This window comes from Talpa occidentalis, unplaced genomic scaffold (genome assembly GCF_014898055.3).
Source record: "Talpa occidentalis isolate TD23 unplaced genomic scaffold, MPIMG_talOcc4v2.1 talOcc4.14, whole genome shotgun sequence".
Classification (NCBI taxonomy): Eukaryota; Metazoa; Chordata; class Mammalia; order Eulipotyphla; family Talpidae; genus Talpa; species Talpa occidentalis.
In genome coordinates, this window is record NW_023601433.1 from 50,185,684 (window position 1) to 50,210,060 (window position 24,377).

Consider the following 24,377-nt stretch of genomic DNA (forward strand, 5'->3'; position numbering starts at 1 on the left):
AGAGCCTACTATGAGTTCCATTATTCATGAACAAGGCTCCTGAAAGGTTTTGAGAAAAAGTTAACAAACTTAGGATCTGATGACAATGTGAGTTAACTGTACGTGAGCGTAAAAACTTTTATTGCTAAATTAGGAAATCTGGTTTTAAATAACAGAGATGAAGATACATGCAGCTAGGTAGCAAAAGACCCAAACATAAACCATTTACTACAGGATAGGGAGTCTGAAAGTTCTCTGATGATTTTCCTGACCATGTGTTATGTCAGCCTATTTTGCAAATCTTTGGAGGCAGGTTTCAATTAGTTTCAAGAGCTTAGCCGCAAAGAAATGACCATCTGCAGGGAAATCCCACAGAGGAATTGGATACATCTCTCAGACGTCCATTAAAATATATCTGGAAATTAGGATCTGTAAACCAGACAACTCTGGTTTACTGGAAAGAGATCTAGGAATTACCCTAAAAGAGAGAACAGATAAACTCCCTCATTGAGACTTATTTGGCTTACCTGATTGCCAGATGGTAAGAAAATGGAAATAACACAAAAGTGATTATGGGAAACGACTAAGATTTGCTAGCAGATTCACAATTGGTTTTGAAACCTCTGCTGATTTTTCAAATGGCTAAGTTTTGAAATGTCACTAATTGAATTATGGTCCTTACATTTAAGATGACATTATTTTTTGAAGAAAAGGTTTTCAGTAAGAACATGTCACAAAATCAACCCTAAAAATGTTTATACAACTTCAGTAAAACTGAAAAAGGTCTCAGGCCTGATTGTTTAAATCAAGTTGTCACATGCCACACCCCCTCCATGGGTGACTGTGTGGCAGCCCCACACCCCCACACACCTACACACGCACCTTTCTTCACCATTCTGCCAGCCACTGTAAACTGAGTGGAGTCATTGGCTGCCCCTTTGCCCTTTGTTTTCCAGGCTTCTTCTCTCACGGTAATGAGGTGCTTCCTCTCCTCAATAGTCATTTGGCTTTCTCTGCTTTCTGTCACCCGCTGTTTATATAAAATGCACAAAGGAGAAGAGAGAAAAATGATAGAGGTGTGAATTTCAACCTACAGAATTTTATGAATTGAAAAGCAGGCAGAGGAGTATTACATAGTCCACAACTTTTCTGTCTGAAATGGTTTGGATTCCTTATTTCCAGCTTGTGTCAGAGATCACCATCAGTAAAAATGAAACTTGAAACTAAGACTTTGGTTTTTCTTCCCTTATTTGTTTGGAAGACTGAGACACCAAAATGACACTTTGTAAATGTAAACAAAGAATATAGGCTGTCTTTACAGCATGAACTTTAAAAGGTCTTAAAATTGCTCTGTCTTACTTATCTAGTTAAAATGAGCTGACTAGGAAGTTTATCCATATATGCTCACAGAGAACTAACTGTTATTCTAAGAAATCTCATCCACTGAAGTTCATGAGGCACATGGTCAACTATAAAGTTGAGGGAGTGAATTAGGAATAACATGTGCTATCAAAAGGTTTTCTAGAACTCAGCATGTTTCTTCCTAAAGCAAATGTGTTATATGGGCAATTAAGCAACTAGGTTAGCCCCTGGAAGCAACTTCTAAGTCATAATCTATGTAACATTGAGGATGAATCATGTTATAGACTCTCTACATAAACATATACATATATACACACATATCTACCTATGTGTGTGTATATATATATGTTTATGTAGAGAGTCTATAACATGACATAGGTAGATATGTGTGTACATATGACTATCTTAAAACATATGTACCTAAAACCAATTGCTGACACTCACTTGACCTGAAGGGAAGACACTGTAGGGGGACTTGAGGGATTGAGGAAAGGAGGCACTGAGGACATGCCTGGCGGAGGGCTCAGGGGAAGGATGAGGAGCAAGAGAAGGCAGAACAGGGCTCAAGGCCCTGTGCACCAGCTGAGGCTCCACAAGAAGAAAGCTGGATGATAAACAGGGTAATAAAGAATTTGTTTTCCCTCCTCTCCACACCATCCCTCCTTTTCGCTGCAAAAGTGCTCTTTGTGGGGGCAAAGATGAGTGAGACAAGTAAGAATGGCAGGGAGGGGCAGGTGCTGTGGGAGCTGGTATTGAAGAAGAGAAAGTATCCTCTCCTGAACAGAAGGCACTTCCCTTGGCCCAGCCCCCATGAATAATTTCCACAAAAGGGGGGTTTGTGCTTTTGCTTTGGCCACAGTGTCTTAGAGCTGAGAATGCCATTGATAGGATATTTGCTTCAAACTACAGATGAGGCCTCCCTAAACACTTCTGGATGTTTCCCCAGCTCTTCCTCCCCTTAAGGAGTTTTTCCTTGAATGAAAATTTAACATAAAATCAAAGGGCTCTTAAGACCTTCACTGACAAAATGGAAAAGTCCCAAGCAGAAATATATCCTGTGGCAGGAGTGGAGAAGTTGGGGATTCTCTTCCTCCACTGTTGTCTATCCTACTATGGCATGAGCTTCCCTAAATTCAACAACAGGGAATAACTACCATATGAAGGAAGAGAGTAGAGATTGTCACAGTTCATCTTCTTAAGGGGAATAAGAGGAATGGAGGGTAATATAGGAGCAGCATAAAACCCTATGTGCTTGTAAAATTCAGCTTAAGCCATGCATATGGACTTCTCCACCATCTATTTTATAAATATTAATTTTACAGGATTTTTTCTAAAAACAATCATAGCCAGAACTAATTTTGAGATCCTTGGTATTCTAAATTGGGGTAAAAATCTTTTCCTGTAAAAAATGATACATCATTAATAAATTTTTTAATGCACATTTTAAGTCTCTCTTCACATACACTAAAGTAAAAAAAAAACAAACAAACATATTTTGGGTTGTAAACATGTGGTAGTACCAGAGTACTTGTACAGTCAATGTTAAGTAAAAATCAAAACTTGGTTGTAAAGGATTATGGTAAGCAAAATAAGCCGGGAGGAGAAAGATAAATACTGGATGGTGTCACTTACATGTGGAGTATAGAGAAACCAAACAAAGGGTAAAAGACAAACATTAAAACCAACTCTTGACAGCTGACCACAGATCTGAGATATTGGTGAGGGAGGGGTGACAACAGGCGCGGTGTAGAGCACAGAGGACTGTGGGTGCTTTGGTGGTGGGAGAGCTACAGTGACCACACATAAGGGGGGTAAATGCTATCCTGCCAAAATACTAATAAGAATGTAAAACAATGGTACTTCAATTAAAAAAAAAAAACAGAACCTAATTTTAAAAATACATAAAAAAAAAAAAACTTTTTCTGATGAGACATGACAACTCAATGCAATGCATGATTCCGGCTTGCATTCTAGATGAGGTGAGGAGGTGGGAACTATAAGGGACATTACTGAGGGACATTGATTCAACTGGATTATGGACTGTGGATCATTGTGCCAGTGTTAAATGTCCTCAACTTGGTCACTGTATTGTGATTATGAAATCTGCTCTGTACTATCTGTTTGTATGTCCCCAAGTTTATAAGTTGAAACTTAGTCCCTAATGTGATGGCATAAGGACGTGAGGCCTTTGGGAGGTCATAAGGTCATGAGGATGGAGCTTTCAAGAATGGGATTAGTGAGCCTCCCCTGGTGGTACAACAGTTGAGGGCTGGGCCTTGAAGCTGCCCGCAGCCTCTGCAGCGCCCATTAGATCCACGGCCACCAGGCGAGGGTCCCACATGGAGCTCAGACCTCTCCTGCCGCCCTCTGGTCCCCTCAGCAGTGTACCTCGTCAGTCTGTCTGTTCTGCTCCCTGCTCTGGCTCTGGTGAATTCTCTCACCCTCCCGCGCTTCTGACTGTACCCAGTGCTTGTATAAATAAAACAAATAAATCTTTAAAAAAAAAAAAGAAGAATGGGATTAGTGCTCTTATAACAGAGGTCTCAGAGAGCTTCCTCCCCTGTCCTTTTGCCATGTAAGATGATGGTGAAGAACCAGGAATCACACCTATACCAGACACCAAATCTGCTTATTTGATAGGAGCTGGTAGGTTATTTTTTTGGATCTGAAAACATTCAAAAAATTTTCCCATATAAATGAATCGTTTAGCAAACTCAAATAGGAACATTCTAGTTTGGGATAACAGCAGAAAACTATATGTGTATTATGTTTATTTATTTAATAAAAATGAGGGGAAAGGGAGAAATTGGCAATGGGGTTGGGATTGAGAAGAGATGAGGTGGAGAGGGAGTGAATTATAATTCTAGCAAGTGGTGGATCTGGTGAAGGGAATACAAGAGTGCCTTGTCTATTATGACAATGTTTCTATAAGTTTTACATTTTATCAAAATAAAAAGTTAGCCACCAAATTAAAAAAATACTTTTCTTTACTTTCCCACTCACGATTGGAAAAATGACCCTAATTTCAAATAGCTCCCTGAGTCACATACCCTTATTAAATAAACTACGAGGTTGGCTTGCCAGGAAGACTTCATCCAAATTTAAACACAAGAGTAAGTTTTCTTGAAAATGAAGTTTTAGGAGTGAAGTTAAATCAAATCAACATGGCTTAAAATTTTCTGAAAAAACATACAATGTGCCAAGAAAGTTTGCTTCTCCAAAGATCTAGGCATCATTACTTGAGTGAACTCAGTAACACATCTCTAAAATCCTGGGTGAGGTAGTGGGGTGTGGTTGATGACTCAGAGAGATGGTATCCCCAAATTGGCAATTTTACTTCTCATAGCCTCAGATTCCCCTAGGGCTCTTGCGAGAATGTGAGCCCTGAGATAATACCACTTTTTAGAGTTTCAAGTTTCCAGTAGCTTGCCAGATCTGTGTGAAGAAGGTGTGTATGGAGGGACAGAGTATATATGGGAATTCTATGTACTTTCAGCTCAATTTTGCTGTGAATCTTAAACTGCTGTTAAAAATCAGAGTAGCCTCTTTTTGGAGGTGGACACTGGCTGGCCATATGGGTATCTAGGCTCTTACAAACTAGCATTTTGATTTCAAAGGAAAGGAACCAAGGAGAATGAGGGAAAGCCATCTCAGGAGAATGGGGAGTTTCCACTGGTGAAGACACAAGATGAAGATAGCAGGCCCCGCTAGACACCCCTCTCAGGCAGCATTCTGTGGATTTCCTAACTGAAATCCTGTGTCTCTCACTCAACAACCTGTTTTTGTCCTAGAGTTAGAGGCTATGTAGAGGCAATAAACCTCCAGATCTGAGAAGGACACAGAGGCACTTAGAGGAAGCAAGTGTCCATAGAAAGGGAGGCCAGAACCTGGGATTCACAGGAAGCTGCACAAAGCCACCTTTCATAGCTATTTTGACACAGGAGACATTCCAAGGGAAATTTTAAAAAAATCACTGACATTTTTAGCATTAAAAATGATTGTGTATTATGCACCAACAGAGTTTCTCAGCCCAGGTCAGGTCTCCCCTTTGGGGTGGGATTCAGATGGTGTGCAGTAAGGATGGAGGGCCAGGAGAAGGAGGTCTATGGTTCTCATTTCAACAGTGCCTCTGCAGCCAGCTCGTGTCTAAGTGGCCTCGTCCTTGCTGTATTATTCTTCCTGTCCTATCCACCTCGACAGTGCCTCCACCACATTTTCCTTACTAGGTTAAGCAAGACAATGTTGTTACCGAGCTGGAACAAGGAACACTTTGCTGTATCTCTTGGATTCCTAACTGAATTTAGGATATAAAGCTTGGAGATTAAAAGGGGAAAGCTTCCTTTTAAACCAATTTCATGACTATGAGGTGAGTTAATATGATCAGGTCTACCTGACAATCTGAAGCAAAGATGGGATGTGTGTAACAGACCCAAAATAAATGAATTACTGATTAAATACACATTAAATAAACATACACACAAACACAAGCAAATACACATACAGAGTAAAATGCAGGAAAGGAGTTACTTCCCCAAATGTAACAAATTCTTCACTACTGCTTAGAAATTGCAATGAGGCTTAATATCTGTAGGCTTTTCCTCACCTGATTAATAGATACAAAAGACAGGTATTTATGGGCAGCAGGTATAGCAGGAGAATAAGTAGAAGCATATACTGGTTCCTACAGAGCAAAGCAAGAGGATTAGAGGTGAAAAGAGAAGATTTATCATAGTGGGATGGGGAAAGGGAGAGAAAAAAACCATGACTTTTGTAACAGAATGTTGATTTACTCATTGCAATTTCAGTTGTCCATTCAAAAGAGTCCTTCTTGCTTGTTTTCTTTTTTTCAGAATACTGCACTAAATCCACATAAATACATTAAATATATCTAAGTCTGTTTTGTGCCGAAATCAAATGAGTTAATGACAAGATTACTGCAATTTATATAAGATACTTAGTTACGGGGGAAGAGGGAGCCATGACTTATATAAAAAGTTTACACATATAACACAAAAAGTCTTCTACAAAGAGTTTCATTACATATATAAAAAATTTTAAGGAAACAGGACAGCTCTTTGTTCTGGATAAAGGTGTATCTCACCTTGGGATAAGAAAACCAAACAGGGAGGGCGCAAAGGGAACATGAGTGTCCAGAATCACACACGGTGAGGAATAACCCTGGCTAGAATCTAAAGGACACCTAGGTTAGAGTCAGGCTTACCCAAAGCAGATTAGAAATGGCATTATCATCTGTAAATCCTCCTTCTTCCTACAGGTTAAAACAAATAGGAAAGATTGCAGACCATTGGAAGAGCAGGGTCTATTTAGGGCATCACAATCATTTTCCAGTGCTTTGTGCGCGGGTTCAATAGAAGCATGCACATGCTCACACGGTCAGGTGGCACAAGCACCAAGTAAGCTCATCCCCTGCCAGTGGAATGACAATTAATTTGGAGGTCAAACCATCACCTTTTTCTCCCTCCTAGCCTTGCTCTTTAAACGGATTTCATTCTTTTGAGTGATTTAGAATTGCAACAACAGCAAGCCATTAAAACAGGAATTACCTTCCTTGAATTTTCAAGGACTTATTTTGGAGACATTATAGAGCCTAGCTTGATCACTGACCTGATACGATAGAAGCACAGCTGGACAGTAAATCCTAACCTAGGACTCAGACACAGACACAACACTGGGAGGGCAAACTCTATAAAGGGATTTTATTTCCTGGAAAAAGTCTGGTATACTGGATGATTATCTTAACAAAAGGGCAAAGGAGTCACTGTATAAGCTTTAATATCCATTATGTCAAACTGGGGGTAGATTTTAAAATAATCACTTGGTGAAAATAAATAAATGCAATTTAGTTATAATAAAGGGACTCCTGCCAAATCACTTTTGAAAGAAAATTTGCTGTTTCATTTCCCATGGAATGAGTTACTCTGGAGGAAATTGTCCACAGATCATGCTCAAGTGCACACATTCCACACAGCGTGGACCAAGCCAAATCTACAGACCAAATGGCTTTACCATCTTTAGAACAAATAATATATACTGCAAAAGCAAAAATGCTTACAAAAGGTTAACACTACCCTACACTAAATCAAGAAAGGAGAAAAAAAAAGGAGACAAGGAGGTGAGAGAGAAAGAGAAAGAAGAGAAAGAACATAAACTATTTGTTGTAGGAAAAGGTTGAGTCAACTAGGTAAACGATTATTCTCTTAAGCTCCAAATCATCAATCCTTATTTGGGGGGATAAATTTGCAAAAAGAGGGCCTCCCTGGTGGTGCAGCAGTTGAGTGCTGGGTTGTGAAGGTGCCCGCAGCCTCTGCAGTGCGGGTTCGATCCCCAGACGCGGGGTGAGGGTCCCACATGGTGCGCGGACCTCTCCTGCTGCCCGCTGCTCCCCTCAGCAGTGTACTTCATCACTCTCCTGTTCTGTTCCCCGCTCTGGCTCTGGTGAATTCTCTCACCCTCCCGCGCCTCTGACTGTACCCAGTGCATGTATAAATAAATAAATAAATCTTTAAAAAAAAATTGCAAAAAGAGAACTGCTTTTAAGTTACACATTCTCTGAGACAAATTGAACTCTTAGTTTACTCCAAGTGTATTGTTGGACCAAAGGAATATATATTACCATGTAGGACCCCAAAATGATACTGGTTATAGCACCACAATTGTTTTTTTTTTGGAGGGAAAGATGCTTTGATAGAAACAAAAATAGTTATGGATTTCCAAACCATCCTTTTACATTTTTTAAATGTGGCTACTTGACAACATAAAGTTATATGGCTCACGGTATTTTTTTTATAGGTCAGCATGGATTTTCATAGGGGCAGTACAAGTGATTTATAGAGACCTTTCTCTAATTCTTGCCTCCTAGGCTTTTTCCACAGGCTGCAAAATCAGGAGACTATGCTCATCTCACACAAAACCTTGCAAAGGTGACTATAACCTCTCTGGTAACTAATATTTGCTGTTTGATGAATTTGGCAGTTGTGCTCAAATTGACTATAAAACCAGCTCCTTTCCATCTTTGCTAGAAAAGAGGGGAGGTTCTAGAACTTGCTCTCCTGAGCAGCATAGGGTTGGCAGGTCTAGATCCACCACATACCACCTCTGAGCACAGCTAATGTGTGAAATATACTGCTATCCTTGGGAAGAAATGTAGCCAAGGGCTTATCAGGGTCATACAAAAAGCACTTGACCTCAACAGAACCTGAGATTTCCCAGTGTCTGCTACAAAAGCCTAAAATAGATGAGCTTATTTTAACTTCAAAAGTTTACTGTCTCAGGCCAAGCTGATCTGGATCACTGAGGAGTAAGAATGGAGATTTCTCTATTGCTGCAGAATCCTTAGCACCTACTAGCTCAGAGACATCACTTCACTCTCAAGTCTGAGCTGCTGGGAGTCCAGTGCTCCTGGTCACTGGGGTTTCCACCCCAGGAAGTTCTAACTGCAGGGACCTTCTTACACCTCTTTCCTTCTAAAAACCTTAGCCAGTGTTATTGTGCTTCATACTCAATTTCTATTCCGTTTTCTTAGGTAGTAGAGAGCACGGTCTCATTACCCTATTCACAAGTGATCTATAATAGTTCTATGCTTTTTAGATTTATTTTAATTTTCACATGGCCATAAGGAACATCAGTCCCTAAGGCTTCTTGGCTTCCAAAATGACCAACAAGAGGTAATTTATTTTTGAACCAATAAGTCCAACACCTTTAAAATAAAGTTTATGGGCAATAGGGGTACATTATTTGAGGGACTCAGTTTTCTTTTGTTTAGGATCTCATTCTTGAAATTCAAATTTTACACATGCTTTTTTTAATATTTGATAAATTTACAAAAGGCTGAGAATTAAATGTCCTTAGTCATTATTTTTAAAAGCACACATGTCTCAAAAAACAATGAAAATTGCTGTTGCAATTTATTCTATGAAAACACAAAAGTATCCATCATCTCATACTATCTCAGAGGTATCCTATCTGACAGCAGTGTCAGACCTCTTGCGCAGAATATCCCACATATACAACTCCTTCTAATATATGTTTCTTAATGGGCAAAAAGGTCATAATTTCTCTCTCCCTCAGATTGTTAATTTGTTTCTGAATTAGTAGGGGTCCAGGTGATCATCTGGTTGGGAGTATAGTTTTTTCCCTTTTCTATTTAAAGACTTCGGATCTCAGAAGTTGGCTTGTGGACTATCCTCCCTGTCCACCTTGACTCTTGTCAGCAAATGTGCATTGCAATTGTAGGGCCAAGTGGCAGAAAATCCCCATCAGTTTTGCAGGTATGTACTAACTGGTCAAAAGCTGATTATTGTTATACCAACAATGTAACAACTCATCAATACTATTGCATATGAAATGCTTGCTAGTATTGGTAACAATACTGTGTGTTACATAATTTTACCTAAACTAGTAATATATTCTGCTGTGCATTCCCTATAAGACATATCTGCTCTTGTGAAAATGCCTACAATTATGAAATAAGCACTCACTGACCACAATTAAGTCCTTGCTTTGTGTACTTAGCTTTTAAATCTCAGCATGAGAAACTCAAGTTCCTATTTCATACGTGACTTATAAACTGTTAGTGGTCAATTAAAATTTTTCATTGTAAAGGCCTTAATACCATTGTGAAGTCAGATTTGACTTAAGTCTTTACACCAAAGTAAAGGTACACACTTCAAAATTCAGGAACTTGCTTGCTGATGTATTATGTATGCAGTGTTGTTACTAGTTCTACAACATTTCAAGACTTCACCCTTTCATCAGTATAAGCTGTGTGATACAGACTAAGTGTGTACCCTAAAAGCAAGAAGGTGCCTGCCAATTCACAGAGTAGGAGTTAGTTAAGTCATGCATGCTGCCTGTTTGATGCACTTGCAACGTGATGTTAGTTTGAAATGCTCTTCCCAAACATGGAGGACATTACCTTCTTCTTGAGTGACTGGTCCATTTCTTGTATGTGCAGGCTGCTGGTGATAGATGCTTTGCCAAACTCCTGCTTTCTGCTAAGTCTGTTTTTCCAATCTTCCTCACCACTCTTCTTCAACAGTGCTAATCTATGGGGAAAACAAACCAACCAGAAAGAGTTCAGCACAAAACTCTTACTTGTAACAGAACCATAATTTAGATTAAGTTAGAATTCTTTGGAAAATAATGACCACAATGATCTCATTTTAATCTTTCTGAATTTCACTTATTTTGAAGAAAAGTATATGTCTGGGAAAGTAATCTAGAAGTAGTCTCTTTTCTAAGATGACCCAAAGATTTTAAAGTAGATGAAAGGCAAGGCTGATAATAGACTCATCATCCTACTCCTATAAGGATGCCTATTTTTCCCTTGAGCTGAGAGCACAGAGCTATCAAAGAAACTGTTCCCAAAAGCAACAAGCTTTTTTGTTGTGTAGCTTCAAACATGTCTTTCCTGCAAGAAGGTTTTTTTTTTAATTAGATTTATTTTTATTTATTTATGCATACAAGAACTGGGGTGTAGGCCAGAGGTGTGGGGGTAAGAGGATTCACCAGAGACAGAGTGGGAAGCAGAACAGGCGAATCTACTGAAATACACTGCTGAGGAGAGCAGTGGGCGAGACAGGAGAGGTCTGCTGTGCCATGTGGGTCAGCTACCTGGCAGGGGATAGAACTCATGCCACAGTGGCTGCAGTGGCTGGCGATAGCTCGATAGCACTGAGACTTTGACCCCTGAGCCACCCACCAGGGAGGCCCCAAGAAGTAATCTTTTGCTGTACAAGTTTGGATCTACTTGTTCTGCCCTCTGAAAGTAGTCTAAGGCCTCTGCATAGGTAGAACTATGATGCTTACAGTTTCATTGACAACTGAATATTTTGCAAAGCACACGAGATATCTAATACTGCATTTTCATCAAATTATAAAGGTAATATATTCAAACCATAACTGTTCTAAAAAATAAATAAATTAAAAAAAAAAACCCTGTCCCCAGAGAAAAATGTCTTCTAGTGACCCCGTCTGGTCACTTGATGAAATAACATTTCATGACAAAAGTTGGATAGTACTTATTTGCAGGAATATAGTAGAAATAGGTTTATTATTTTTAAGCTACACCCTGTTCTGTCTCTGGTGAGTCCTCTCACCCTCCCGCACATCTGGCCTGTACCCTGGTTCTTGTATGCATGAATAAATAAATCTTTAAAAAAATAAAAATTTTTAAGCTACAAAACATTGACAATCTCTTATCAAACCTTTCAATTACAGGAAAATGATGATCTTTAACACTGTTTCTCTTCCTGTATTCTAAGTCCTGTTATTTTCCTTCAAATGAACTTGATCCTTCCAGTTGACCTTCTCAATGCAGAAACTATTCTCTACAAACCCATTTTTAAAATTATTACTTTAATTTTCATCAGGGGAAAACTATATACAAAAAAAGAATCTAATTAACTGAGTGTCTTACCTAACCTACTTTATAGTTCAACTAGGTATGACTTGATATAAAGGTACTTGCATATTTAATCTGTGAAAGGCTATTTTGTGAACATGAGACCGTTTCAGCTAAATATATTATAATGAATGAGGAAGTCATGGGAATTTAAGTCAGACAACTGCAGGAAAGAAAAAAAAGCAGAAAGGTGATAATCATTAAACTCATTTGAGCTGATGGTCAAATAATTAAAAAATTAGGATAAAGCCCTAGCAGATCCTTTTCCCTCTACTGAGCATGATGGACAGGGTTCTTATACTTAATTAGTGCATTTCCACAGTGTATTATTTTTAAGTAGCACATCAGCTCTCATTTGGTGATTATCTCCCTTCAAATAGCTTGGTCTCCTTTCCTTACTAGTCATATTGGGAACAAAGCAAGATGCTTTTAAAGGTCTGCTACTCAGTTTCCTAACTCCATTTATTAGTTGAATTGGAAATGGGATGAAATATATCATACTTAAGCTAAAAGTTTTGTTAAGCAAATAAGAAAACAGTTTTTACGTTTCTTAAACAAGAATCTACATACATCTCCAAATGGACATATACGTATCTATTCATTGAAAGTAGGTGATGATTGGGCCTCCCCGGTGGCGCAGCGGTTGAGCGCTGGGTTGCGAAGCTGCCCGCGGCCTCTGCGGCGCCGGTTCGATCCCCGGCTGCTCCCCGGCCACCGGAGGAGGGTCCCACATGGCGTGCAGACTTCTCCTGCCGCCCGCTGCTCCCCTCAGCAGTGTACTTCGGTCCTTCTGCCTGCTCTGCTCCCCGCTCTGGCTCTGGTGAATTCTCTCACCCTCCCGCGCTTCTGACTGTACCCAGTGCATGTATAAACAAAACAAACAAACCAGCAAACAAATAAATAAAGCATGCCTCTATAAAAAAAAAAAAAAAAAAAAGAAAGTAGGTGATGAAGAAAAGAGTTCCCTAAGGGGGCAGGAATTTTCAACTATGGACTTGATCCCCTTCCCCAATCTCTTCTTTTTCCTTCCTATCCTCTCTGCTTTTGACAGCAGAAAAGACTTCAAATACCCATTTTAAGAAATATATATTAGGTCACAGAGCTTTTCTAACACAGTTAGAACCCCTTTTCTAACACAGAACTTCTAAAACCCTTGAAATTTCCTAAGTCAGAAGGAAAAAGAAAAATATTGGATGGTTTCACTTATAGCAGGAATATAGGGGAACCAAATAAGACATCAGTGTAAAAAAATAATAACAGTACAAAACACAACAAAGCAAAACCAGACAATTGTAAATCAGAGACATCCTGCAGGGGAGGAGGAGGGAGAGGGATCAGAGGGAGGAAGGGAGGAGCACTAGGGACTGTGGTGATGGTGCACAGGTGCATTGGTGAAGGAAATTCTATGAGGACTACAATTGATGGGGTCGGTAGGGAAGCAAATATTGTTTAAAAATGAAAAATGTTGTAAACAATAAAATATAAAAATTTAAAAAATAAATAAATAAAATACACACTGAGCTCAAAAAAAAACAAAAAAAAACCCTTGGAAATATTATTCCTGAGCAATAATTGCAGCAAAGTTGTCTTTTGTTATGTTAACAAGGTGACTTTGGGAAAGCTTCTAAGGATGGGAGTAGGTTGCTTAGAAAACCAATCATGTGATAAGAGTTGGGACATTATTCCCACCCTTTGACCACCAGGGAGAGGGACAGGAACTGGATATTGAGTTCACTCTCTAATAGTCAATGCTTTAATCAATCATGCCTATGTAATAAACCCAAAAAGGACAGGGTCTGGAGAGCTTCTGTGTGGCTACACACATGGCGATTCGGGCAGAGTGACACACATGGAGAGAACACGGAAGCCCTGTGGTCCTTCCCCATGCCTTGCCCTATAGCTCACTTCCATCTGGCTGTTCCTGAGTTATATTCTTTTATAATACACCAGTGATTTAGTAGGTAAAACATTTCTTGGAGGTCTGTGAGCAACTCTAGCAAATAATTTTCTTTTTTAAAGAATTATTTATTTATTTATACAAGCACTGGGTACAGTCAGAAGTGCGGGAGGGTGAGAGAATTCACCAGAATCAGAGCGGAGAGCAGAGCAGGCAGAAGGACCGAAGTACACTGCTGAGGGGAGCAGCGGGCGGCAGGAGAGGTCTGAGTGCCATGTGGGACCCTCACCCAGCGGCCGGGGATTGAACCGGTGCTGCAGAGGCTCCGGGCAGCTTCGCAGCCCAATGCTCAACCGCTGCGCCACCGGGGAGGCCCTCTAGCAAATAATTAATCAAAACCTTGGAGGGGGTCACTGGAACCTCTGATCTACAGCTAGTCAGTCAGAAGCACAGGTGATAATCTGGACTTGTGATAGGTATCTGAAGCGGGGACAATCTTGTAGGACCAAGCCCTTAACCTGGGCTTACTATTTCCAGGCAGATAATGTCAGATTTGAACTGTAGGAAACCCAGTTGATATTAGAGAAGTGCTTGGTTGGGGGGGGAGGGGACTCTTACATATTGGAAACTGAAGTCAATATCTTACTAAGAGTGGCCTCATTTGGCTCAAGGATCCATTTGGCCCTAAGTCCTACAACCTCTGATGTTTGACATCAGCATTCTAGTTCATGTACTTGAAAACAAATTCTAAGTTCCTTTAAATGTTTTCATCTGAATTTTAGACTACATAATGACTAACATTTATCATTCCTCCAATTATTCTAAGTGAGCTAGTTTTATTCTAGTAAGAGAAAATAATAACACAATTAAGTCATTAAAAGACAATTAGTACTTGCAAGCTGCAGTAGAGATTTCAAAGGTTTCAAAGTGGCTACAAATAAGACCTTCATAAAGTAAGCATACTTTTATGCCCCAGTGAAGGAGTATTTTTAATTCATCATCTTATAAAGAGAGACATTCATCTCATTGATATTCTCCTTGCAAACTGGCCTCAGAACCAGTTCCTGTCTTTCCCCCTTTGACTCAGACCACAAGTTATTCATTCTGACTACCCATCTTTTTAATCTGATTGGAATCCAAATGATTGGGGTGAATTGAAAAAATAAAATTCTTCCTCATGAGTTGGGTGTATTAAAAATAATGTGCTATAGTCTTTGAAGATCATCTCACAAAGCAGCTCCCAAATGTTTGGAGCCATGACAACATCATCTAAATAATCATATGGTTTCCCTGGTGGCTGCTTTGAGGAATGTAAAACTGACTTAGAAGAAACCAAATTGTGGAATCTGTAATTACTTTATAGTTCACTTTATACTCTGTTGATTTGCACAGGGACCTCCAAGAAACTGGATACTGTTATTCCCAATCTGAGAGGCAAGGAATAGGAGCATGCACAGGCCAAGGGTTTCTCTGGCTGAGGTCATACTGCACGTTATTGGGGCAGGGAAATATGCCTCCCAGAGCCTGGCTTGTTTCATTGCATCAGTGTGCTAGCTGACCAGACACATTTTTGCCCTAATGTTTCACGAACAGTGATATTCTGGTTTTCTTATAATGTTTTTTCCCCTTGGATGGCCTTCAAAGAATTCCTCCATCCTAAGAACTCACATCTTGCTTCTGGATGTGTTGGCAAGGTCATCACCAGGGACTTCCAAAGACTACAGAGTAACCAAAATAATATGGAAGAAACTGCGCTTCAAATGCGCCCACATGGCACTTGGACCCAGCCCTAGCAGACAGAGTGCAAATGATGGATAACTTAAAATAACATGCGCTGAAATGGCAATATATTTGTCCTGTCCCTTTAGCTTTCCTACTTGATGTTCAACAAGCTGAGGATGGGGAGACCTTTCTTTTCTCCTGCAATCTCAGGACCCTCCTGTCTCACCAGACTGCTGTGCCATTCACTGACAGTGAATGTCAGTCCATCACATGACATAAATTACTGCCTATGCAATTCAAACAGCTCTCAGTGCTTTCAACATCTGCCAAATCCAAGTGCTATTTGCAGGGCTGTGATGTTGAAAGCCTGGGCATCTGCTTAGTCTGAGACTGAGAACCCAGTGACTGGTGCTGTGTTAGCCTATTAACCCCGGGCCTGGCCCAGGGCCACCATGATGTGTGCTCGCCAGGCTGCCAGCAAAGCATCTTCCCTTCTCACCACAACCCACACTTTCCAGCAGGAAGACAGGCCTTAGGTGACTGTTTCAGTGGCCCTGCTTGAAGAGCCCTGCTTGATTAGAACAAGTTCTACAAGCTCAGAGCAGGCAGGGCTAGGTCAAATAGGAGACAGGCAAACTGCATGTCCCTAACTTTAAGTATATTTTTTCTTCTCCCTTTAAAATTCTCCCTTTATTTTTCAGAGACTCACAGGCACCACACAGATTTCAGATAGGGCTGAACACCACTGATTAGCACTCATATAAGATCCTTTGCCTTTGGCTAGTTTTCAGGCTGGAGGAGAGAACTCATATGTCTTTTTATTTTTTAACACAGTTTTATTGGTCTACCATTGATTTACGATACTGTATAACTTTCGGGTGCACAGTTTCACATCTGTGTATGTGTATATATCTCACAGCCTCCACCACAAAGTTCTAGAGTTATCCTATTTCCCCTCCCCCTCTGGCAACCACTGTATTTTTCACTGAGCCCAAGAGTTAATTTTTTGTGTTTTGCCAGGGTTTTTTTTTTTTAAAGATTTATTAATTTGCTTATACAAGCACTGGGTACAGTCAGAAGCGCGGGAAAGTGAGAGAATTCACCAGAGCCAGAGCGGGGAGCAGAGCAGGCAGAAGGACCTTAGTACATTGCTGAGGGGAGCAGTGGGTGGCAGGAGAGGTCTGTGCGCCATGCGGGACCCTCCTCCAGTGGCCAGGGAGCAGCTGGGGATCGAACCGGCCCTGCAGAGGCTGCGGGCAGCTTCACAACCCAGCGCTCAACTGCTGCGCCACCGGGAAGGCCTGGGTTTTTTTTGTGGTTTTTTTGCTATTTAAATTCCACAAATGAGTGAAATCATTTGGTCATAGTGTTTTACCTGGTCTAATCACCTCGAGTTCTATCCATGCCATTATAAAAGGCAAGGATTCATTTCTTTAATAGCTGAGTAATATTCTATTGAGTATAGCACATTTTCTTTATCCATTAATGAGGACAGAGCAAAATTCAAAAGTGCAGGTAACAAAGAAATGAGGGGCCTTCCTGGTGGCATAGGGGTTAAAGACAGTGCAATCAAGCTATTGCCAATCACTGTAGTATGAGTTCAATTCCCTGGTCGGCCAGGGAGGTGACCCACATGGTGCAGCAGACCTCTCCTATCTCGCCCGCTGCTCCCCTCAGCAGTGTATTTCAGTAGATCTGCCTGTTTTGCGGCCCACTCTGTCTCTGGTGAATCCTCCTCCCCCCCACCCCCTCGGCCCTGCACCTCTGGCCTACCCCCCAGCTCTTGAATACATAAATAAATCTTTAAAAACAAAACAAAACAAATAAAAAAAATGACACCTCTATCTTTAATTATTACATTAAACCTGGAGACCATTAGCGGCTGAAATCTCCCAGACACAAAGTAAGAACCTAGAGTCTGTTGGGGAAGCATGGACACCGTCTCTGGCTGTGTATAGAGCAGAAGAGTGGATTGAGGAGGGCTTTTTGGAATGTAGGGAGACCCCAGTCAGCCCCTATAAGACAATTCTGCAGGCTGGCAAGAGGCATGGGGGTAGGTTCTTCAACATTCCAGGAGTTGAACTAAGTCTTTATATCAACTGACCAAAGTAAAAGGCTGTGGTTCTTTTGCCTTTTTAAAATAATCTTTTGGGCCTCCCCAGTGGCGCAGCAGTTGAGCGCTGGGTTGTGAAGCTGCCTGCAGCCTCTGCAGTGCCAGTTCGATCCCCGGCTACCGGGTGAGGGTCCCACATGGTGGGACAGACCTCTCCTGCCACCCGCTGCTCCCCTCAGCAGTGTACTTCATCAGACTCCCTGCTCTGCTCTCCGCTCTGACTCTGGTGAATCCTTTCACTCTCCTGCGCTTCTGACTGTACCCAGTGCTTGTATAAATAAATAAATAAATCTTAAAAAAAAAGAATATTTTAAAAAATAATCTTTTCCCTCAAATATGAAAGAACAGATGCAACTATTTCTCTAACTGTGGAAGTAAGATTTCTAAAAGTCTGGTATACTTTTTTTTTTTAAAGATTTATTTATTTATTATTTATACAAGCACTGGGTACAGTCAGAAGCGCAGGAGGGTGAGAGAATTCACCAGAGCCAGAGCGGGGAACAGAATAGGCAGAAGGACCGAAGTACACTGCTGAGGGGAGCAGCGCCCAAGTCTGGTATACTTTTAATGAGGTATGAGAGACTTCATCCCTTAATAAATTAAAAATTATTCGATAAACAATGCTTTTCAAAATAAGTCCCTAAACAGGTACAATTTAAAACCAGTCATTTAGAAAGTTATGAAACCATTATTTTATTAATTTGGTGGAAAAAAGTAAATTGTATCCTAAGTTTCATGCTACTTATGGTTCAATCTTGACATTCTAGTTGTCAGAAAAAGATGAAAAAAGAAAAGGAAATTTTAGATATGCTTCCTTGAGCATCAAACATTTGAAAAGAGGAATATGTTGAGGCTTTCCTCTAATTTCTCAGTCAGTTATACTTTTCTCTGTTATACTTTTCTGTGTCTTGGTTTACATCTACAAAATGGGGACAGCATTGCCTCTTTCTAAGAGCTGTCTTCAGAACTAATGAGATAGTACAGGCAAAATGTCCAGGGCTGTACAAGACCCTCTGGTCCCCAGAGGGGAAGACTCAACATATTCCAGCTCTGAGTAAGACAGAGATGGAGGCACAGGTTGAAGAAACGCAGAAACAGCCTCAGGGTGGCAGCTATGTAGAAGAAATGAAGTAATCTGCAAAACCCAGTCTCTCCTTCTCAATCTAAAATGTGAAAGTAAAAGCAAAATCTGAAACAAGCCACTCCGAGACATGTGAATTAAGAAAATGAATGCAGAAGGAGAGCAAAATTTGTGTACTACTGCTTCCTAGCTAGAGTTTCTGCCTCCCATCAGTATCTTAGAGCTAGAACAAATATGATAGATGCTCAAACACTACTTTGAACCTGTGACCACCACACCACTCACAAGTGCTAGGGGAAGACCAGTCCCAGGGTAGATGTCAATTCTTTTCATAGCATGGCCCTGAGGGATATCAGAACTAAACCCTGCCTTTGGTAAACTGAGGTAAGAAAAAGTCTGATAAGACTTAAAAGTTATATTTTATTTGTGACCCCCCCCAAAAAAAGTATAGCCCAAATGAATATATGAAAGAGCATTTCTATTTTAAATAGGTCAAACTTCATTATTTTATTAGAACAGAGGGAGGGATCCACTAAGATCCCTAAGAAAAAATGAGATCCACTAAGAAAAAATTTATCACAGATGTATTGTAGAGATAGGTAGTTTTGTTATTTTCAGCAAATAACAATGAAAGTACTATTAAGGGGGAGAGATGGCTGGCAATATGTTTTATCCTTAACATAATTTTTTATAAATAGAACTCTAAAGTATCCCTCAACTTTTCTTAAACTTGTACTTTAACAAGCTGAATAGCTGACTATTTAACAAGCATTCCTCACTCCCAGGGTCAGCAGTCTCTCAGACAGTGAGCAGCTCTGTCTCCTCCTAGCCAGAAGGCGCAAATGTGCACATGTGACTGGGAACACTCTTGCAGCCGTTCCCAGAAACCGTACAGCCATCTTGAATTCCTCAGACAGATACGCAAACAGCTCACGATAAAAACCTGTACGATTACAGTATCTCCCACCTTCAAAAGTGAGGATTCTACAGTAGGACTAAAACTGCTTTCAAAGAGATACAGATAAACTAAAATTTTCCAAAAATGGGAAAATAAAGAATTATTACACAGTGGATAAATAGAAAACTTTATAAAAGTCATGAGTCCCAATAGATAGAATATATCCAAAGTTGGGGAATCTCCTTTGAAAGTCCCTAAAAAAGGGGAGGGTATATATTCTCCAGGGAATTTTATCCCAGGAATATTTTTGATGTACAAAAAAAAAATCAGACCTGGTGTGCAAGTCACACTTATCATTAATTTACGTAAATGGTATCTCTTCCTTCTCACCTAACCAGGCATCAATAGTCTCTGAAAACAAACTCTGCCCCAGGTTTCCACCAGGAGCAGAGTGTTTCTCTGATTCAAGACCTCACTGTGTCCTCTAGCTTCTGCCTAGGATTCCTCTACCTTTGCCTCATCCAGCATATCTAATTTATCGTGAAATTTAAGTAGGGCAAAAGAAACTAAGATTTAATGATCTTACTAATTTTTCAGTTGAAAAAGTCCCCATCTATTTAGTATTTTATGAATAATATGCAAAAGCTTGATTTGAAAAGCAGAATGAAGAATTTTCATTGAGGCTTTATAAATAGTCTCAGGTAGTTAAACGTGTCCAGAACAGTAAGAATGGCCAGGATCTTCCAGAGTAAAACTTTTTTTTTTTAAGATTTGTTTTATTTATACAAGAACCAGGGTACAGGCCAGATGTGTGGGAGGGTGAAAGGATTCACCAGAGACAGAAAAGGGAACAGAACAGGCAGACTGATTGAAATACACTGCTGAGGGGAGCAGCGGGCGATACAGGAGAGGTCTGCTGCGCCATGTGAGTATCTCTGCAGCTGGTGGGGAGCGAACCGGCACTGCAGAGGCTGCAGACAGCTTCATAGCGCTGTGTTCAACCTCCTGTGCCACCAGGGAGGCCCCCAGAATAAAACTTTTAAGTAGTGCAGATGCCCAAGAAGAATCCAGGTGGACAAAAACACACAGAATGAATGGTGGAAATATTTTCAAGCATACCACGAAGTCAATGAGACCTTTCTCACCCAATCTTCCTATAATTATTACATTTTTTGCTACTTAATTCAAAGGGAGGAAGGTTAACAAGGAAAATACAACCTGAAATGTTTAGCTCTGATTCTTCGTATCTATCCCATTTAAACATATCCTCTCAATCCTTCATCGTTTTGGATAAAATGAGGGTAGAGTGTTATTTGACACTCAGATGTGATCTTTCACAGCTACTACCCAGTAGTAAACTTTCTAAATGCAATTCAGTCATCCATTTTATTTTCCATAAAATAAACAAAACTTAAAAATTCTAATCCCAAAGATTCATAGCATAACTATGAATTTATCTGCATTCCTTCTATATATATTTTACACTGATAAAGAGTCACAAGCAGTGTATGCATTCTCTTTGAAACCATGTGTATCTGAAAGGGAAGGAGCTAAAACCTCTGCTCACATCATTGGATAATCAAAGAATTTAATATAAAAAAGAAAATGGAACTGCAAACAGATGAGACAAGTTAAAGTCTATGCTTGTTTCTTCATCTGAATCTGGAATGGGCACTTCTCCACTGTCACCAAACCAAGCACTGGGGTGAAAATCAGGTCACACTCAGATGCCTTAACTTCCCACAATACCTCTAGTATAACAGCACATCTCCTTAGGGAGTTGAATTCTTCTTTTTTTTTTTCTTTTTGGTCTATTACTCAGATTATTTTTAAAAGAGAAGCATAAACTTCCCCCTAATTTTATTACTTTTGAATCATTAAATTTTATTACCTTTCTTTAATTGACATGGTTTTGCTGGGTGAATCAAGGATGCCTTCCATGGCTGATGCTTTGATCTCTCCGGCAGCAAACATTGCACATGGATTCTTATAGGGTTTCTCCTGTGCTTGTTCTGAAGGATCTTGCTGCTTCCAGGACACGGATGTTGTGGTTTGAACTACACTTTTCCCAGAAGCTGTGTCTGTCTGCTCATAAGTAGGATCCCCAAACTCTGCTGCTGGAAAGGAAAGGAGCAAGGTCAGCACATACTCCTCCAGGCAACATTCTTCCAGCTACTCACCCCCACCCCAACAGTCCTGCACTTGGAGTTCAATCTGGGGGAGGGGGACACATGGCGGGCTACCCAATCCACTCAGATTTATGCAAATCACTGTCATGTGAGAAAACCAAATTTCCCAGTGGGTTGCTCCACACAGCAAGTTATTTTGGGACAATTAATCTTTTCCTAAGAGCAAGACACAGGAAGCTAGCTTTAACTACATACTACTGAAGGTTTCTACTTCTCTAAAACAATACTGTTACATTTTTTTTTTTATAGAGGCATGTTTTTATTTATTTGTTTGTTTGTTTGTTTTGTTTATACAAGCACTGGGTACAGTCAGAAGCGCGGGAGGGTGAGAGAATTCACCAGAGCCAGAGCGGGGAGCAGAGCAGGCAGAAGGACCGAAGTACACTGCTGGGGGGAGCAGCGGGCAGCAGGAGAGGTCTGCGCGCCGTGTGGGACCCTCCTCTGGTGGCCGGGGAGCAGCCGGGGATCGAACCGGCACCGCAGAGGCCGCGGGCAGCTTCGCAACCCAGTGCTCAACCGCTGCGCCACCGGGGAGGCCCAATACTGTTACATTTTAAATGTGCCAGATTCACAAACTAAAACCAATATTATAACTTACACACCATCATTTATGTAAGTGTAGGAAGAGAAGCCCTTGCTAGTCTGCATAAGAGGAATGTAAGGAGTCTGGCAATCTAGAGACCAGGGTTCAAGTGCTTATTTACTGGGCTTTACCCAGACCTTTGAGGTCTGGACCTTTGAGGTCATGGGCTTGCAAAAGGGCCAAACCGAGCTGGCAGTTTACAAGCCTTTGTGAGAGCTAATGCACCGAAGTCATCAAAAACCTTATCAAGATGTGTGAAAGATTTTCCTGTATTTTTATTGCTGAAAAAAATGTGTTAACCTACTGTACAATTCAGATTTAAGAGGAAGAAAAGTCTGGGGGAGAGCAGGACCCATAATGTACTTTCAATTAACGCTAGCTATAAACAGTCTTCATAATTTAGATGAAAACATTCACAAACACATACAGTCAATCAAGCTGCTACTAAAAACCCAGTTTTTTCTCACACTTTAGTAGCAGTATTAACTCACCTCTTAGCGAAAACCTCCTGTGTGAGATACTCTCCATGTCTGCCTTCTCTTCAAAGGGCTGTCTGTCCTTCAGGTCTAGATTCCCTTGGGAAATGCTTTTAGCAGTGGAAAATTCCTTCAGTTCATCAGCAACATTGGCAATGGGAGGACCAGCCAACTCTAGGCTTCCCTTTCGGAGAGCAGCATGTCTAGGTTCTTTCTGACTGTCTCCTTCCTGAACTCTGTTGAAGACAATGTGAGAGGACTCTGTGTCCTCAAAGGACCCGTACTTTTGCACACCTCCATCTCCACCAGACCACACTCTCTTGCTTTCTGTCTCTCCAAATTCTCTCAACATCCCTTTGCTCCCAGTACACTCTACAGAAGGCTGCCGGGCCTGGGATTTCTGAGCAACTCGAACTGGAGTATCTGAATTTTCTGTCGAAGAAGGAAACTTATAGTCAGTGGAACTTGTTTGGTCATCCATAGAGTGCTTTGTCCGAAGATCCCCTGCATACATCGGAGTAGCTGTTGATGCTATGGTGGACACAGATGTGTTCACAGTAGGTGAGAAAGGGATGAGCTTCCCACTCTGCACCTGGGAGGACACAGTTAAACATAGTAAAAAACTGATATAGAAACACTGCCTATATAATTCTTGGCTTATGAACTGACAGATGGAAATACTACGTTTGGTGCAATTTCACTGCTCATCAGGGAATCAATCTTAGACATAGTTACATAATGCATCTTATTATTCAGAGTCATCTGGGCAAAAAGCTGGTAGTGTATACAAGTTTTCTTACAAAATGGACTCGCTCCAGATGATTTTAGCAAGCAAATTATGAAAACAAGAAAAGAGACACATACTTGGTTTGGTAATCTTTCTATGGAATCAAGTTATTACCAAATCAAGTACAGGGAAGAGTTCATAGGTGGATCACTTTAATTTTATCATTAATCTAAGCATAACACTATGCTTCCACATTTTAAGAACATCCATGTACACTCAAATCAGATTACAGTGCACCCACCTGTTCCACCTCTACCAGCGTGACCGGCTGAGTTTGATAGCGTGCATTCATTCTCCTCTGCCTCACGTCTATTCTGTTTCGGGTAGAAATAGCTTTTGAGACTGGCTGGGACAATTTGTTAAACAAGGCCAACTTCTCTGCTAGGCTTAGAGTTGAGGAATCAGGTTCACCTTGTTCAGCAGAGTCTCTGCCCTCGTTTGCCTGCTCTCTGGCTAAAGCCTTTTGATGAGCAGATGCCTGTAATCTGAAAGGTTTATAAAGTCAGTGGCAGATAAAAACAAACAAAAGCCCACCACTGGTTTTAGACATTTTTTTCCAAGTGTCACTTCTGATAAGTACCTTTCCCCCTTACATTTAAGACAGGTGTAGTAGTTGCTTGTTATTAAATAAGGCAGTGAAGGGCAGAGTAGACTGGAGACACTAATTTTACCAATTTCACAAAGAGATTTTTAGCTCTGAATTATTTCTAAAAATTGTATATTCTGTTTAAGAAATTGAAGTTGGCTCGGATATAGCTTATCTTAGGGAGAGAAGTTGTCTTGCTAATATCAATAATCAGTAAGACTAAAGCATTACCTATGATTTATTTAGACATTAACTGAAAATGTGACTCAGAAGGTGGCCTT

The 24,377-nt window shown here is 40.5% G+C and overlaps 1 protein-coding gene across 9 annotated transcripts in view; it reads right to left on the reverse strand.

The window, feature by feature from the left end:
- SVIL (supervillin) overlaps window positions 1-24,377 on the reverse strand; it is an 80,930-nt gene that overhangs the window by 32,481 nt on the left and 24,072 nt on the right. For 5 of the 9 annotated variants that reach the window (XM_037510500.2, XM_054695041.1, XM_037510503.2 and 2 more), the window contains 6 exons: window positions 23,752-23,995; window positions 22,739-23,315; window positions 21,367-21,592; window positions 10,277-10,406; window positions 6,563-6,610; window positions 862-1,009 (listed from right to left, as the gene is read on the reverse strand). In XM_037510500.2, coding sequence (XP_037366397.1) covers window positions 862-1,009; window positions 6,563-6,610; window positions 10,277-10,406; window positions 21,367-21,592; window positions 22,739-23,315; window positions 23,752-23,995 — 1,373 coding nt within the window. The remainder of the gene's footprint in view (window positions 1-861; window positions 1,010-6,562; window positions 6,611-10,276; window positions 10,407-21,366; window positions 21,593-22,738; window positions 23,316-23,751; window positions 23,996-24,377) is intronic. The other 4 variants (XM_037510502.2, XM_054695042.1, XM_037510508.2 and 1 more) reach the window with 2 other exon arrangements.